This window comes from Acartia tonsa, chromosome 6 (genome assembly GCF_053477335.1).
Source record: "Acartia tonsa isolate MP-2025a chromosome 6, ASM5347733v1, whole genome shotgun sequence".
NCBI lineage: Eukaryota > Metazoa > Arthropoda > Copepoda > Calanoida > Acartiidae > Acartia > Acartia tonsa.
The window spans coordinates 41,757,988-41,775,813 of NC_137265.1; the positions used below are offsets into that span (position 1 = coordinate 41,757,988).

General features: G+C 33.0%; 1 protein-coding gene across 1 annotated transcript in view; it reads right to left on the reverse strand.

Annotated features, from left to right (window-relative positions):
• LOC145322693 (uncharacterized) overlaps window positions 1-17,826 on the reverse strand; it is a 96,753-nt gene that overhangs the window by 66,784 nt on the left and 12,143 nt on the right. The window contains exons 2-3 of the mRNA XM_080164905.1: window positions 8,034-8,441; window positions 1,440-1,534 (exon numbers count right to left, since the gene is read on the reverse strand). Coding sequence (XP_080021031.1) covers window positions 1,440-1,534; window positions 8,034-8,441 — 503 coding nt within the window. The remainder of the gene's footprint in view (window positions 1-1,439; window positions 1,535-8,033; window positions 8,442-17,826) is intronic.

The window sequence follows — 17,826 nt, forward strand, 5'->3', positions numbered from 1 at the left end:
TTTCATAGATGTTATATTACTTTTTTAAAAGGAAAGCTTTCTATACTAGTAGTTTCGTAAGTAAAAGATATCTTTTATCGTTTATTTCGAAATTTTAGACAAATTTTATTGATTTCAAACTTAACATAATGATTTCTGAAACAGTTAAATAGCGAAGCAAATCTTTTGTCATTACCAGAAAGTCAGTGTGTCTATTTTGAACATGATCATTTTTAGCATTTTTACAATAATATCTTTTTATGATAAATCATCCTATTTACTTGATTTTTTTAAATATTGATTCATACAACCTTTAGGCATAATTCAGCTTTACAAGTTAGCATCTCATAAATCCAGGGATAGTTTATTTTTGGGCAGGGTTCTACCACACTCCCGAGAAATCACCCCTAGAAAAAATAAAATTATCCACCCTTCCCCTTGCAGTGCCACTAGAGGCCTCCGGCAGCGTAGCCGTTAGTACTTAACAAATTAAAGGGATTGTTTAAATTGTAAAGCAAAGACGAATTATCAGTTTATGCTGTTGTAACAATATGCGGTTCTATTGACTTGGTAACGTGATATACGTGCGAAAGTGATTGCTAACCAATAAACTGTACAAAGTTTAAAGAAGGGATTAGATTAGATTTAGTAAAGAAAGAGTAGATTAATTCCAATTGGTGAGAAGGTCTTTTTGTAGGGTTGGGCCGGATATCCGGCCATTTACAATATCCGGCCGGATACCGGATATTGTAACTATCCGGCCGGATATCCGGTAATTTGGCCGGATAACCGGATATTTGCCGGATATCCGGCGTTGGCCGGATATCCGGCATTTGAAATCAGCCGGATATCCGGTATCCGGCCAAAAAAGTATCCGGCCCAACCCTAGTTTTTTGTAATCAGTCTTATAATTGATTTGTTGCATAAGCTTAGATTTCATCCCCCTATGTGTTTATATTGGAAAGGATGTTATGCAATATTGAGGTGTAATTTTAATAACAAAGCAGGTATCTGCGGGGATAAGACAATGTCCGATAAAATGATGTACATCCCAATCATAATGCAAAGGATTACCCCTTTTGTAGATTTTAAGTATTGGTTTAAGCGTTTGAGCAGTCAACTTAATTTGGGGACCAGTGTAATAAACAGCCCAATGTCCCCTCCCTCCTTGAAAACAATGACATAAGACTATTTTTCTAAATTAAGGCAACACTATATTATTACCAGAAATTACATAGATCAATTTATAGCATACGGATTTTTATCATTTCTAGAAAAAAAATTGTATGAATAACATACATAAACATATCACATATGTACACCAGGCTTACTGATATTATTGTTAAGGACAAAATAGAGATAGGGAAATTACGTAATTTGCAACGTCAAACGGACGGACATACCCCAGTTATAGATTAGCAACTAACAACAATTTTGGGGGGAAGATTGATAAATGTTTCCTTGAGTAGACCAAACATGAGAATATGTTGTACCCAGACAGACATGTTCACAAAACTGTTCAACCAGCACAATGTCGGACCAAAGTCAAACTCACCTGAAATTCAAAGTATTAATAATTACCCAGGGATCTAAAGGGATAAGACAATGGCCGAAAAATGAATATACATCCCCTATGATGATGCACAAAATTACCCCTTCTGTAGATTACAACAAAACGTTTAGACGCTTAACTTCATGAAGCAACCAATCAAAATTCAATAAAAGTTCCCAAAGTTGTTATGACAACGAATAAGAAAACGTTATTATAAAACTTTGAGAAATATGTAATAACAGCCCAATGTCCCCTCTCTCCCTTACAATAACCTATCATAAGTGATTTAAGGACAATATCTGCAAATATTAATTGTCTGTGATCGATATTTTAATATAACAACAGTTAAAAATTATGTCAAACTATTTTTAGAGCATTTTCGATGCATACTTTAGGTTAGATAAGTAATATGTCCCACTACATTTAAGGGTTCTTTTACTACATTTTACAAACATTCTAAGTTGTAATATTTAATCAATACCATTGGTATAGAAGCATATTTTTTTGTTATTTTGCAACGTTGGAATTCTTTGAAATCTTGGACAAAGAGAGATTTATTTTAAAACAAAATTATTTTTTGTCAGGGATAAGAGCCGTGTTTGAGGGAAGGAGAGGGACATTGGACTGTAGATCATACAGTTTTATAGCATGCTTAATCATTAGTTGGATCAAAAACTTTGGGTACTATTTACAAATCTTGATTTAAACTATTAGTGTTCCAACTTTTTATCCACTAATTTTATGTGTAGAAGGGGTAATTTGTTTATAGGAAATAAATGATTTATCGTCCATTGTTTTATCCCTTTAGAGACTAGCCAGTCCTCCAACACAAAAAGTTTGGATTATTTGCAAATATGCCTTTGTCTAGTGTAGAAAAAATGCTCTTGACTATAAAAACATGGCATCAAGACAAAGGTCCTAGTTATTATGAGGTTGCTTTTTATTTGGAGGCTGTATAAATCAAGTATTAAGTCCTTTTTTGTTTGCCATTTACAATTATTTGTTTAAAGAATATTCCTTTCTTTTAGTAAAAAAAGTGTCCAATAATTTTTATGATGCTGTGAGTATTGGTGCAAAAAATATGACGTAACAAAAAAAATTAGCCAATGATAGGCCGTTATTGACCAATGGTAAAATTTATAGTGGACTCTCATTGGCTAATTTTTTTTGTTACGTCATATTTTTTGCACCAATACTCACAGCATCATTTTTATTAGTAGAAGTTAGACGTTAGAGGCCTTAACCTTAGCAAAGCAAGTCCTTAGCTTTTTGATTAAATTTGGTATTTTTAAATACAGTCATTACAAAATTATCAGTGTACCTTGGAATTGAAGTTGAAATACTCAATGTTTTATGAACAAAATCCCTCATATGTTGGATCAAATCATTATTTGTTGATTCAAACTTGAAGTGTTTAAATCAAACAATTTGATCAGTATAAGGGGTAATTTTGTTTATCATCACTGGGAATTTACATCAATTTATCTTAAATTGTCTGATCCATTATGATTCTATGAATATAAGTTGCAATGATCACCTAGAGTTCTTATACCAAAATAAATTATAATATAGAATACTCTAGTTTTCTAATCTCTAATAAAATTTTCAACTTGAAAACAAAATATAAAAATAGAATGAAATAAACTTCTGTCAATAAACCCTTGTACAAATATACAAGGATGCGACAAGTAAAGAAAAAATATTCAATTATATGTGGATATAGTGTTAACATACTCTTACAATGGTTCATATCATTAATATGGATTAACAAGGGTGACAACATCTATAAATAGCGGAAAGAAGCCTAAAATATTATATAATACGATTTTTTAACAAAACAACACAAAGAATCAATGTCTAGTTATAACATTTAATATCATATTTAAATGTCGGATAAAAAGGTTTTTTTCTTAGATACTTTTTTAATGCTTTATTTTCTTTACTTTTTGTACATTTTTTTCATTATATTAATTTTCACAAAAACAATTTATGTCTGATAAAAAATCGTATTACTTAATATCTGTTTGTTTTCTGTTTGAAACCCTTTCATTTTATTTCTCCAGGGACAAAGAGGAACCTGGAAATTACACTGTCACCCAAAGTTTAATAAATACGTTTTCTCATTCGTTGACTTTCAAACTTTGGGTACTTTTTTGAATTGTGATTGGATGGTTCTAATTTAGTAGTGTAAAAACTTTTGATATTTTCAATCTACAGACGAGGTAATTTTGTACATCATTATTTAATCGTCCATTGTCTTATCCCTTAAGACTCCTGTATTTTTTTCCCATTATACAATATTAAAGACGATAAAAGGGATATTATTTCATAAATAATTGCAAATTTTGTATTAAATGCCATTCTTAAGTCAAACCTACAAGAATTAAATTATTTTTCCATTTCAACATTTTCGTTATCAGAAATATATTTCTTTATAGAAATTGTCTACGAGTAGGTACGTAAAAAATTATGATTATGCCAATTGGTCTTAGGAATAAATATTCTAAAAGTCATATGAATGAGATACTTATTAATATAATAGAACATAGTAAAAACAAGGATGACAACATCCATAAAAGCGAAGCTCTGAAACGGGAGGACACGCGGACATTAACACTTGTATAATGTCAGAACTGAATAATCAGAATGTAAATGTAAAAGAGTCAAAGCAAAATTGTAATTAAATTTGTTGAAAAACTGCTTGATACAGGATAATGTTTATGGACATACTTACATTTTTAGGACCTTATTATAGAGTTGCTTCGCTTATAATATTGTCCCAGGAATCAGTATACCAAAAATCAGACCGATCGGATAATTAGGTCACATACAAATTAGTTGATAAAAATGTAAAAAAAATCAACATGTTTGAAATGGACGTACGGAAATTCTGGTAATGATTATAGAGTTGCTACGCTTTCTAACTCGTACCTAACTTCTGCAAGAATCACCATGCAAAGTTTGAAATCGATAAGACAATTCTAACATACCTAAATTAACGAAAAAAGCTATCCGTTACGGACGTACGGAGGGACGGACGGACGGACGGACGTACGGACGGACCGACCCTAATTATAGAAAAGCTTCGCTTTTTAAAAGTTTTAATATCTCTATGTTACCGGTTATGTTTATAGAGTTGTTACGATGTATTAAAATTGTGACAGGAATCATCTTTCAAAATTTGAAATCGTTAGGACGATTCTAGCATGCCTAAATTAACAATAAGTGCTATCCGTCACTAACGGACTGGCCTACCATATAAGTAGGTAACCTTTACTTTAAATAGTATGGCATTTTCTCACAGTTTCTCAAAGTTTCTCAAAAATCAGCCATGTGCCGTCATAAAAATTAGGGAGATGAGTGGAGAAGTGGGAAAGAAAACCCCTATAAAAGAGATGGATAATCACTCATTTTATGACGTCACATGACTGATTTTTGAGACACTTTGTCCAGTTACCAAAATATGTTTACAGTAAAGACGGATAAAAGTTAAAAAGTTGGCTTTAAGTTGCAGTAACAATCATGCAATGATGGAAAAAAGTTTAGACAAATAGAGTCATGAAATCTGATTTTTTAAATTGTTTTTTTAAATTTTATTCTATCATAATTATGTAAGCTTAAAAAACAACAATTCCTATGATTTATTATCAGATACATAGTACATACCCCTGAAATGTTATTTTCAAAATCGTCCCCTTTGTAGATTATATTTTTTGGTTGGAAATTTTAGAAACTGTTAGATGGAAATAACCAATCAAGTTTTAATAAATGTACCCAAAGTTTTTAATCAAAAGAATGTTTATAAAAATTTGGGTACTAGTAGAATTCACAGTGTATGTAATGCCTTCTCCCTCACTGATCAAAATAGGTTTCTTTCTGTTGTAATTAAAAGCTTTAAAAACAAATAATTTTTATTGCTGAATGACTGAGCATAATAATGTGTATTTTCTGTAGTACTATTGTAATTAATATGGCAAATAAAAGTGAATATCGCTGACCTACAAACGACTTCTTCTTTTTAATGTTGAAATATGTATCGACCGTTTAACAAAAGTTCTTAATTGTATGATTTTCCTTGATTTGCTGATTCTAAAAGTTTTAACTCTACTGCACTGATGATATTTTTTACATTTCACTTTAGAGGTAAACAGGGACTTGTAAAAATAAAATAAAGGTGGCGGATTTTTTATTTTAAAGGATTTTTAAAATTCTACTATAAGATCGACATTTGTTTTAATAGTTTTATTCAAATAATTGAAAATTAGAGCATAACTTCTAATTCAAAATTTAGGAACCACTGTTTTTTAGGTCCGAAGGGCATTACAAAGACGAGAAAGTATTAAAATGATCCAAAATTCGTGAAACGGTTAAAAAAAGAATTTTGATTGAAACCAGTAACTCTTTTAGTAAATGTTATGAAACAGAATTGACAAGTAGAAAGGGGGATAAAATAAAAAAGGAATAAGTCCAGGGATTTTAAGGGATAAGACAAGATACCTTAAATTATATTTACATTCGCAATAATAATAAACAAAATCACCCCTCTTTGTAGATTTAAATTTCAAGTTAAAATGTTTGAGCACTGCTAGTGTGTACCATAAGACAACCCACGACCGTGGCTCAACACGTAGCGCATCCGTTCGTCGTCGGGAAGGTGATAGGTTCGAATCTCGGTCCGACACCGCGTCATAACTAAAGATGTTAAAAATGGTTCCCACTGCTACTATGTCAGATGCGCGAAGTAAATAGTTAGAGTGGGGGGAATGCTTTGGCCCAAAACCAGCGCAACTCGTTACCATGCACTGTTGGGACTTCTCGGACAAAGGTCGTGCATCTCAGAGAGTTGGTTGTCTGATGGGCGATTGGACGCTTTACACCGCATTCATAAGCGGGGTATGTTTCAAGGTGCGTGGAGAGACGTCTAGTTACCTAGTACCCGAAGCGACATCAAGCCCCCTAGAGTCTTAACATCTTTTGTACCATAAGACAAGCTTAATAAAAATCCTCTAAAATTTAAAAACTTTTGGGACAAGTATATTTCTAGTCCAATGTCCCCTCCCTCCCTCCATGAATAAGTCTAACTACGCAAACTATGTTAAATGCTAAAATTATGTAACAAAAAAGTTGGTATAAATCTATTTTTTTTGCATTGCCGAAATAGCGCAGAAAAGAGAAAATTATTTTAAAACAATTTCAACAGTGTTTAATTTTATACTGTAATTAATGTTTTTAAACGTTTCGAGATGAATTGTGGACAAAGTAAGTTATAGAATGACTACAATTAAGAGATACGGGGATAGTACAATGTACAATAAATCATCCACTTAACCCTTAACGGTCGGGGGGGGGGGGGGGGGTTTTCTATCTCATTTTCTGTGTGTGAAAGATAAAGAGCACAAACTGCTTGACTTTTTAAGTATGGGTATGACACATAACTGAGAGTTGGAATTTTTTGAATATCTCCATCCTGGCGGGCACAGGATGCCAGCAAACCTGGCAGGGTCATCCAGGTCAAGAGCAAAAAAAATTTTTTGACTAAAACAAAGCATTTTATCATACAAAAATACTGAAAAATCCTCTAGTAGTACATCCTTATATGAAATACAGGTGTTCAAGTCAATTTCAGGTTCCAGGTATGATCCTGCAGGTCCTGATCCTCCAGGTCTCCAGAAATCTTTAAAAGGCTCCTGTGGCCGCAATTTTTGACTTAGAGAATTCAAATTTTAAACTTAAGCTTTTCTTACATGTCTACATAACGTATTAAAATTTCATGAAGATCCGCCGCCGTTTTCCCGCCGACCGCCGACTGCGGCGGCTGGCAGCTGCCAAGTACAGCTGCGGCCGCTGAAATTTATATTTTGATATTTCTAATGTAGAATTTACATAAAGATAAACATTTTCTGGGAAAAAATTTTTCTTCTAGCTTCAAAAATAAGAAAATTACAGTTGTTTGAAATTTTTAAATAAAAAAAGACCTAAAAACAAAGGTTGTTAAATAAAAGGGTGAAGGAAGCGAAAATTGACTTAGACTTATAAAAGGTCGGAAATTCATTATCAAACAGGTGACTTGCACAAAAAAATTTAGCCCTCTAGCTCTAATAGGAACTAGGGGGGGCGTTGAACGCCCCCCTCCCTCCCCCCCCCCCCCCCCCCGACCGATTAAGGTGCGGCAAGGGGCCCGACTGTAAAGGGTTAAATGAGAATGTTTTTAGAAATTATAACTATTGGTAAGGATGGAGGAGGGAAGTATTATTTTGTATTCCATTGCCCCTTCTATCCTTACCCCACCCTCAAACAATATAAAGCTACCAAAGGTAGATTAGTTATTCATCGCATCGTAGAATGGACAGCTTCCCGCGCATATTAAAATAAAAAATGAAATTTTAAATTAGGCCGAAGCCTAAGGCTAATAAAACTTGTATGATACTAAAAACGATTCTTCATTATGGCTCTGGTTCTAATCCAGCGGAGTTTTTTCATCCAATTTCCAAATATGGCTTACCCTTAATGGTGGTGACCAGCGGGACAGGTAGGACAAACAGAGCGCCCGCCAGGTCAACAATGCACAAATGTTTTATCAGCACAAAATTCACCGTCTTCCGTTTCAACTCGGAGCAGCTCATGTTAATTATCACCAACACGTTGGCTATCACCGTGATGCTCAATATAAAGGCGATTATCACGGCCTGGGCGGGCTGCGACAGCAGCCACACGCCGCCGCCGAACATGTCTTCTTCTACATCACCTTCGGCGGCGGGGGTTGTAACAATGGCGAGTTGAATGGACGTTGGGAGGGTTGTCTGGTTGTGGGTGTTAATGGTGGTGTTGTTGCCGTGTTTCTGCCCGGTATTGGCGGCCAGCAGGATGCCCAACAGGCTGTTGGCTGTTGTCGGCGGCATCGTAGTAGACCCTGGGGTAGCGAGTTCAATGTGTTACAATTGTTTTAATTCAGAACAATAAAGTTGGCATACTATCCTATAATATAAAGTGGTAAGATTTTTTGTCTGAAGCATAAGATTTCCATAACTACTGAACTGATTGAGTTCTCCTTTTTAGGGAAGCTTCACATATGTCCTAGAAAGGTTTTAGGAAATTTTATTGTGAGATTTAAGCCTGCTAATATGATATTGGAATTGAATTCATTTTTTTATTTCTGATATTAGTTTTTAGTGTATTACATCCAAAAAGTGTCTAAATTATTTTATTTCTAAAAAATTAAGATGAAAATAGCTTTTAAAAGTAAATCTCAAACAATAAGACAAAAGGCAAACGAACAAATATAGAGTGATCCTGATTTAAATATTGAAGAAAAAGATGTTTCATACAAAACTTCGATGTAAAATTCCATAAATTATATGAAGAAAAGATTAACGTTAAAAAATAATTTTGATATTACAAATACAATATTTTTAGAATATTTAACCTACTCTATGACGCACATAGGACTAAATATAACAATGTATAAATGTCAGTGTGTTAAAAAAAAATAACGTTCCAATACGAACGAGGACAATTATGTTCAAAAGCATCGCAGCATTAATGAGCCCAAACCAGCTTAAAAGAAAACAGAGAATTATGAGCTTTTGAAATGGTTAACATCAAAAGTTTAGGATTTAAATTGCGCGGCTTGTGTCAATCGTAGAAAAACTGGACTAAGTAGATTTTAGTGTTTACATACACTTTTTTTGCCAATATGGTTCAGGAGCTACGTTAAAAAGTGTGAGGAAGATTAGAAAGTGCACATTTCATAAGTAGGAAAGGTCATACATTTTTGAAAATTGTCAAGAAATACTAAAAAACAGTAAAGACCAATAAACGGACAATGTAAATTGTAATGTAATATGCATTTTTATCAAGAAAATCTTCATTTTTCTTCATGACTTATTGAGTTAGCCATAATTTTGGCATTTAAAGACCAAAGACTGTATATGTGCGTGAGTACATTTAAAAGCCATAAAAATTATGAAAATTTAAGAAAATTTTAGTATCATTTTTATAAAAAAGGATGACAACATTCATAAATATTGTGCTCTATCGCAGCTTATAACAACAACGAATTTAATTCAAGAAACAAATTTCGAAACCTATATGTGATATGCGACCTTTACACCTGCCCCCCAAATATTATTTTAGATTTATTTTGCTTGTTATTTATACCTTATTCCTGATTCTATCGTCTTGGGAATCATTAATTCAAAGATCAAGTTAAAAGTTTTGTTTTTATTAACCTTATTGCTACAAGAACAACCCGTCCATGAATTGCAATTGATAGAACAATTCTAACATGCCTTAATTAATGATCAGAGCTATCAATGGAGTATCTGGCCCTGTGACGTCATAAAAATGAGGGATTATCCATCTTTTATTTGGGGGTTTTCGTTCTCCTCTCACATACCTCATTTTTATGACGTCACATGGCTGATTTTTAAACACTTTGTCCAGTTACATCAATGGATCTTATATTCAGCATTTTTAAGGTTATTGCTAAGTGATTGAATTATTAATGTATGAACATATATTATACCAAGTTTGAAAGGTCAGAATAATGGAGGTTGATTTTTTTCCTAAAGTCTTGTGTTTAAATTTATGTCTTTGATAGCTGATAAACATTGTGGGAAAGAAAAAATAAATTAATTCACTATGATTAATCCCCCTTCTTCTTGAAAGTTTACTGTATACTTTTTTGAAGTGAAACTCCTCTATGATTCAATTTGTCCGTCCATCCGACCATCGGTTGGACAACCTGTCCGTCAGACAGTTATTGACCCTATGGGGAGAAATAGGATTTTCTCAGCTGTTTTTTTTTAGATAGACTGCTGATTTTTTGTAAAGATATCTCAACCAGTAAATAATTTACTTCCTACGGTGTAAATATTAAAACCTAAATAAGACAGATTTGGAACGATTCCTGATTTTTATATCTATAATGCAAAGTAGAATGATGTCTGTCCGTCTGTCTGTCTGTCTGTCCGTCTGTCCGTCCCTTAAGATCTCGGTAACCACTGAACCGATCGGATTCTACTCTTCAGGGAAAATACCTACTGGTCCTGTGGTGGTTTTAGGCTATTTTCTTGGGGGTTGTGACACCCCCAACCCCCCCAAAAATGAAAAAAATCCCCCCTCAATTTTTTTTTAATTATTAAAAATTTGTGGGGGGCATCTCCAGAGGTAATAATTTTTTTTTCTTTAATTACCTCTTGGGGCATAGCCCCTAGAGGATAGGGGCGAAGCCGCTAGTACAAATATATTATATATTATGCAGAGATTATAACCACTTCATATCTGCACTTTAAATCACTTTGTCTGTCCAAAACTGATTGATTGAGCTTAGCTTTTTTGGACATTGTCATTCTGTTCTTGTGTTAATATTAAGAGATATAAGTTTTCCGGAATTTTAATGTAGGGAGTAGATTTGAAATCTGCATAAAATTTTAAGGATTTTTTATAAAATTCGTTTTTTGTATAATTCTTTATCTAAAAGCGGAAATACAAATTAAGTTAATTAATTTTGGCATCCGTGATTGGTGGATTTAAAAAATCTGCGCTCTGATTGGATGTCGTACATCATTCAACCAATTAGAGCGCAGGTAGTTTAAAATCCAACTATCCTATTGGTCAAAATTAATTAACTTAAAATGTATTTCCGCTTTTAGATAAAGAATTATAGAAAAAACGAATTTTATAAAAAATCCTTAAAATTTGATGCAGATTTCAAATCTACTCCCTACATTAAAATTCCGGAAAACTTATATCTCTTAGTTAATATTCAGAAAGTAAATTACTAATTTATATCTATCAATCAAATAAAACAATAATTAATTTGTTCTAATCAATAAATTAAAGAAGTTTTCTTTTGCGTTTTTAACATATTTATCTATCAAAATAACTATATAAACAACTACTTATCCTCCGACTTAATCAAAGGAAATGTTACAAGTTGTTTGAAAAATAGTTATTAAATCGCATCATATTATTGACAGCTTTCCGCGGATATTAGAATTCATCAAGCTTTCAATGACGTCCAAGGGGGGGGGGGGTTATAGGGTGATTACCCCCCCCCCCATTTAAAATTTACCCCTACCCAACCATTTACAATTGGGAGGGGGGGGGGGGAATTCCCTCAAAAAAATAAAAAATCCATAACAAAAAATAAATCAAATAATCAAATAAATTATATACTGGATGTAGGGAATACATTTATATAAAAAAAATCAGCAGTCTATGTAAAAAAAATACCAGAGAAAATCACTATTGTGTTACGGACGAACTGACAAACGGACAAAGTGAATAATAGAGTTGCTTCACTACAATAAACAAAATCCATACACTTTATAAATAAAGGTACTAAGAAAGAGAGGGAATGTCTGATTGAGCCAATAGGATAATCGCATCGGTACATACATTTAATATCATTGGTTGAAATTTTGTACACATCTTGTTACGAATGCATGTTTTTTTTTCATTTCATACACAGTTAAAAGTCAGCTGTAAACAGTATATTTTCTTAGTAGAAAGCTTTGCGGAATCAGAATTAATTGCCCAAAAATTTCGTTTAAATTTGAAAGCTTCGAAACGAGGTGGATTCTTAAAAAACAAGTTAGGCTGGCTACTCGCTGGTGAGGCAAAATTATTTTTTGTGAAAAATCCTCCAAAATCGAATAAAAAAATTTACACAAATTAAATAAAATATTAAAGGGTTATTAACATATGATTTTGTTTAATTTTTGTAGATTTTTAATGTGCTTTTGGATGATTTTTCACAAAAATAATTTTGCCTCAATATCGAGTAGCGAGTCTATAATTTTTTTAAGAATCCACATCAGCTTGAGTCGAAAGTAAACAATACTTTTGTCTGCTAGAAATGTTCCTTCTTAGATTTGACGAAAAAGGGGTTCAGAATATGCTTCTATTCTTCTATTTCTATTACTTTATAGTAATTATTAAAGCTAATTATTTCCCAATAGAAAAATCTATTTTATTCGCATGTGTCAATTCTAAACTTTTTATGGTTATTATACAGAAAATGAAGTATATTTATAAGTATAGACTAAGTGTAAATATGCAAGGTGGGAGGGGACATTGGCTGTTTATTAAACTAGTCCCCAAAGTTTTGTAATAATGTATTCTTACTCGTTATTTTAACAACTTTGGGGACTTCCATCGAGTTTTGATTGGTTGGTTCATTATTTAAGTGTCCAAACGTTTCAACCACCAATTATAATCTACAGATGGGGTAATTTTGTGTATCAGCATTTGGGATTACATCAATTTGGTCCTTGGTAATTATGTCCAAAGCACAAAGTCTTTTCCAGAATAACTTCAAAACAGATTAATATCCGCTGGATTAGAACCGGTTTTCAGCTAGTCTAAAAAATCATGTTTAATTATATCATGGAATTACACACCAATGACGACCAAAACAGACATACAGGCAGAAGTACGAACGGACAACCAACTACTAGTAGTTTGATAAATAAAATTTAAATTTGAGTACAACTCTATTTTGTACATACAGGGTGCGGCACATAAATCCAGACTTTTTCTAATTTGTAAACAAATGAACATAAAATCGTCAATTTTAAAGATTTTATCGAATTTTAAAAACTAAGAGGCAAAATAGGTATATGACTATTAGATTATTCAATAAAACCGCCGCTAGCCTCAATGAACCGCCCGCAGGCCCTGGTCACCATGTCCCTGTACAAGCTGGCGAAGTTCTCCTTGATAGTGGCAATGGGGGAGGTCTTCGTGGTATAGGCACGTCTATTGGTGCATGCTTCAAAGTAGCTGTGGGTCAAATAGTCTAATGGATTAAGATCTGGGCTGCTAGGAGGCAACATTTCCTTAGGGACGTGAGTAACCGCAGGATCTAAATTCCCATCTTTTAAACTACCCTTTGACACGGCGGCTCTTATCTGGACCACAGTTGAGCTAGAACAACATTTTATACCTTTTTGGAAATGGCATGAAGATTTAGCTAGGGTTGTTTGCGCAACCCATAGTCTAAAATGAGATTCAAGGTTCCATATGGGCCCCTGTAGACGAGAATTGTGAAATTTTCAAGATTTTTGGTGTTTTTAACATCTTACAATCTGCCACGTGTCAATTTGCCGGAGTACTACGGCCAAGCCAACTTGAAAAAAAGACTCTAGTAATTTCTGGTACCTAATTTGTGGATCTAACAATACCTTCACCAAGTTTCATGAGCAATCTGCGCACTTCGAATTTGCCGAGTTGAACATATGCGCTGCCAGCTCGTAGTACACGTCCTACATCGTCCAAAGATTTTTATGGGTAAAAAGGTCACTACCTAAGCTTTTCATAGTGGGGTCAAACGTCCTGATCGGTTAAGTAGTCTTGGCGCTATGGCCGTTTAAAAAAAGTCCGGATTTATGTGCCGCACCCTGTATACTAATTGCAAACTTTAGGTAAAATCCCAATTGAGGCAATTGGACCAAATTATTACCCACTTTCCTCCACATTATCCGATTAATATCCTCAGGATTAGAACAGTATCTCAGCCATACCAAAAAATCAGGTATAGCAACGTATTACAGACAATTTTCCACGAATATTAAAATAAAAATCATAAAATTAATACCAGTTTTGTTAGCTTAGGCCTTCGGCTCCCCAAGACTGACCAAACTAATTTTAATCTTATAATTTTTTATTTCATATCCGCGAAAAGCTGTATATAGTACGATGCAATAAATAACTATTAGCATTAATTTTGAGGTGGGCCAAATTGAAGTTAAAAGTATTTACCCAACTTTTATTTTATGAAGCTCATTTAATCATTTTTCTATTGAATTTGTGGTTCAATTAATAAAATAAAAACTTTTCATCAAATAAAAATATTTTTTTTCATTGCTTGTCCATTTGGAATCATTTTATATTTTCGCAAAATATTCATATGGATTTCATATAATACAAAGTAGAACGATGTCTGTCCGTCTGTCCGTCTGTCTGTCCGTCTGAAGCTTAAGATCTCAGTAACCACTAAACCGATAGGGCTCTACTCTTCAGGGAATATACCTACTGGTCCTGTGATGGTTTTAAGCTATTTTCTTGGGGGGTGGGACACCCCCAACCCCCCCAAAAATGAAAAATACCCCCCCCCCCAAAAAAAAAAAAAATTTTTTTTTACTTTTTCTTTTTAAATCTAAAATACGAAAAATTAGGTTGATCAAACCTCTTGGGGCAAAGCCCCTAGAGGCTAAGGGCGAAGCCGCTAGTTAGAAATATAACATAACATTGTAAACAAATATTTTAGACAATAAAACGAAGAATAAAGTTAGATCATGGAAGGCAATGTCAAAAAATCACCAAGGATGACATTTAAATCGACAATTTTATCATTAAATTTCAAATAGGTAAAAAGCTGTAAACGTTAAATAAAAATAAAAGTATATAGTAGAACGAAGAAGAATTTCTATAGAGATGCATTTAATCTTATTCATAAAGGTACAATATACACTAACTATCTATCCACTTTTGACCTGTGAAAAAAAACTTCATTAAAAACAAGAATAACAAAATCACATTGTAACGCATCTTTTAATTGTGAAATAATAAGAATAGTCAAACGGACGGACAAAATAGATATAAAATGCCAGTAAGCCTAAAGGTTAAGATAATGAATTGCTGTACACCCCTTAGATTGATAATAGTTATTTATCGCATTGTATTTAAACAGCTTTCCGCGGATATAAAAATGTACAATTATAAGATTAAAAAATGTTTTGTTAGCCCCGAGATACTTAGAACCGTTTCTAGTCCAGTGGATATTAATCGGTTTCGAAGCCATTCTGGAAACAAAATTACTTTAAAGGCAGTTCAAACCATCCAATCAAAAATTGATAGAAATAGCAAACGAATAAGAATAACGGACTTTTTAGTGATCTACATAAAGTAACCATCAGAGGTATCCGTATATAGAAAAAGCTTCGCTTTAAAAAAAAACTATAATTTAATGCATTAATTTAGTAAGTATGTAATGGTGTACTCATAATTCCGCATAGTGTTTAATATTTAAAGAGAGGGAGGTGAAATCAGACTGCAAATTTAACTGGTACCCAAAGTTTTATAAAGACATTATCTTATTCGGTGGCTTAAAACTTTAAGGACTTTTATGAAATCTTTGTTGGTTGCTTCAAACTAAACGTGTAAACATTTTTCAACTGATAATTTTAGTCTTCAAAGGTTTTTTCATCATTTGGGATTTAAATAATATTATTGTCCATTGTCTTTTCCCTGAATATCTTAAAAAAGATAAAATAACAAATAGACGTGATTGGTGTAAGGAGAAAAGAGTAGTTTGTACTGTTGTAAAAACTTGCGGTTATGATGCCTAAATAATATAATATGTGCGGAAGTGACTGCACACCTCTGTGTATTTGTAATGTGTCTATGAAGTATGGCTTCCATATATGTATGTGGTAGTGGCATAAAAACTTAAATTATCATAATATAACTACATTTTAACTATTTAATTAATTAGTATACTATTATATAAAGTAGTAAGTTTTTTTTGTCTGTAGCGAACGCTGAAGCTATATGGTTCTCCATTCGAACGAAGCTTCTTATAGGATGGTTTTCAACTATTTTGGGAGACGGTGTCGCCTCTATCTAAATAAAAAAAGGCCTTCACCCATAAAAATTTACTTTTTCTTCTTATACCTTAAATTGAAAAGGGGGGGAGGTCGACTTCCTCTCCATCTCAAGTGCCCCTAGAGGCTCCTAGTCGCTAGTTTTATAATAAAGTAACAGGATATTTATTTGTCTATGTATGATGCTTAAAATCTTAAAAATGAAATTAAAATTTTTTTTCTATAATATAAAGTAGTTAATATCTCGATATTTAGTTAACCGATTTCTCCATTTTAGGATAGCATTGTCAAAGGATGGTGTTAGCCTATTTTTCCGCCCTCATTCCCCCTGGCCGCTAGTATTTCTTTTAAGCCAGCCTTTCATTTATAATCTATGATATGAAAATAAAGACTTTGTTTTGAATATTCTATAGAAACCATGAAGAATCCCTTCCCTTCTTTCACCCAATAAAAGCTAACAACCCCTTGCCAAATATCTGCGCACGCCACTGGGAATAGGAAAACTTGGTGGCAAAACAGTTTTTGTTTTCATTGTCCACAAACCTCTCTGAATAAAATGCACATGATAAAATCTATTTTCAAAAATATGGCCTCTAAAGGGATTGTAAAAATGGAGATGGTTTTAGTCAGGGAACGCCAATCGTAGTAAGATTATACAACCCTTTGATTGAATGATCTTTTTATCCTCAATGATGATGAACAAAATTACTCCTTCTATAGATAAAATATTGATGAAACCAACCAATCAAGCTTTTTAAAAAGTACCAAATGTTTTAAGCCACTGAATGTGAGAGTGTGAATATAAAACTTTGGGTACCTTTATAATTTAGAGTCCAATATTCTGCAGCCACCAACTGCTAGCAGAAACGGCCATTAAAGACAATGTTAACCAGACCTTTTTATATTATAATCAGACCTTATAACGTTCCTTAGCCGCAACTACGCAGCACTATAAATTGGCAGCTGCCGATCCGTGGTTTTAGTAGATGAAGATAATGTAAGAAAATGGCATTTCAAAGTAATAAATTTCTCTTTCTATCTATAATCATCATGGAAAAATAGAAAAGTAAAAAAAAGATTTATCAAACGTCTATTGAACAACAAACTAACATCACGCACAGTCTTTGTCTTGAAGTCATAGTTGTACATAGTAATAGATTTTTTTGGCAAATTTCGAATCACTAACATATTAACAAAATGTTCTTCGCAATTTGTCAATTTTTTCATACATCTTAAATAATGAACATTTTTTAGGCAATTTACTTTTTCTAAATTCTTGAATTTTGTATAATGAGGAAATTATCCTTGAATGCGAGGAAAGGAGAATTATTCTTGAAAATTAATAAAGACAGGTATATTTAAGATCATCAGCTTGTAGTGGAATGTAATATTTTAACATACCAATGGTCGACCAACTCTTTGATTACACAACCATTGGTCAGGAAGTACTGACCCTGCATGGTAATAAGCCTTTTTATGGGCCAAAGCATTCACTCTACTTTCAATATTAAGGTCACATGCTTAATATAACAACAGTAGATAGGTACCATTTTTAACATCTTTATTATGACGCAATGTGTTCAAGACTCGTATCGACACCTCCCCGACAGCAATCAGGCATGCTATCATTTTATTTTGATAATAAACGGATCATTCATTTACGTAAAGTAGTAAGGATTATTTGTC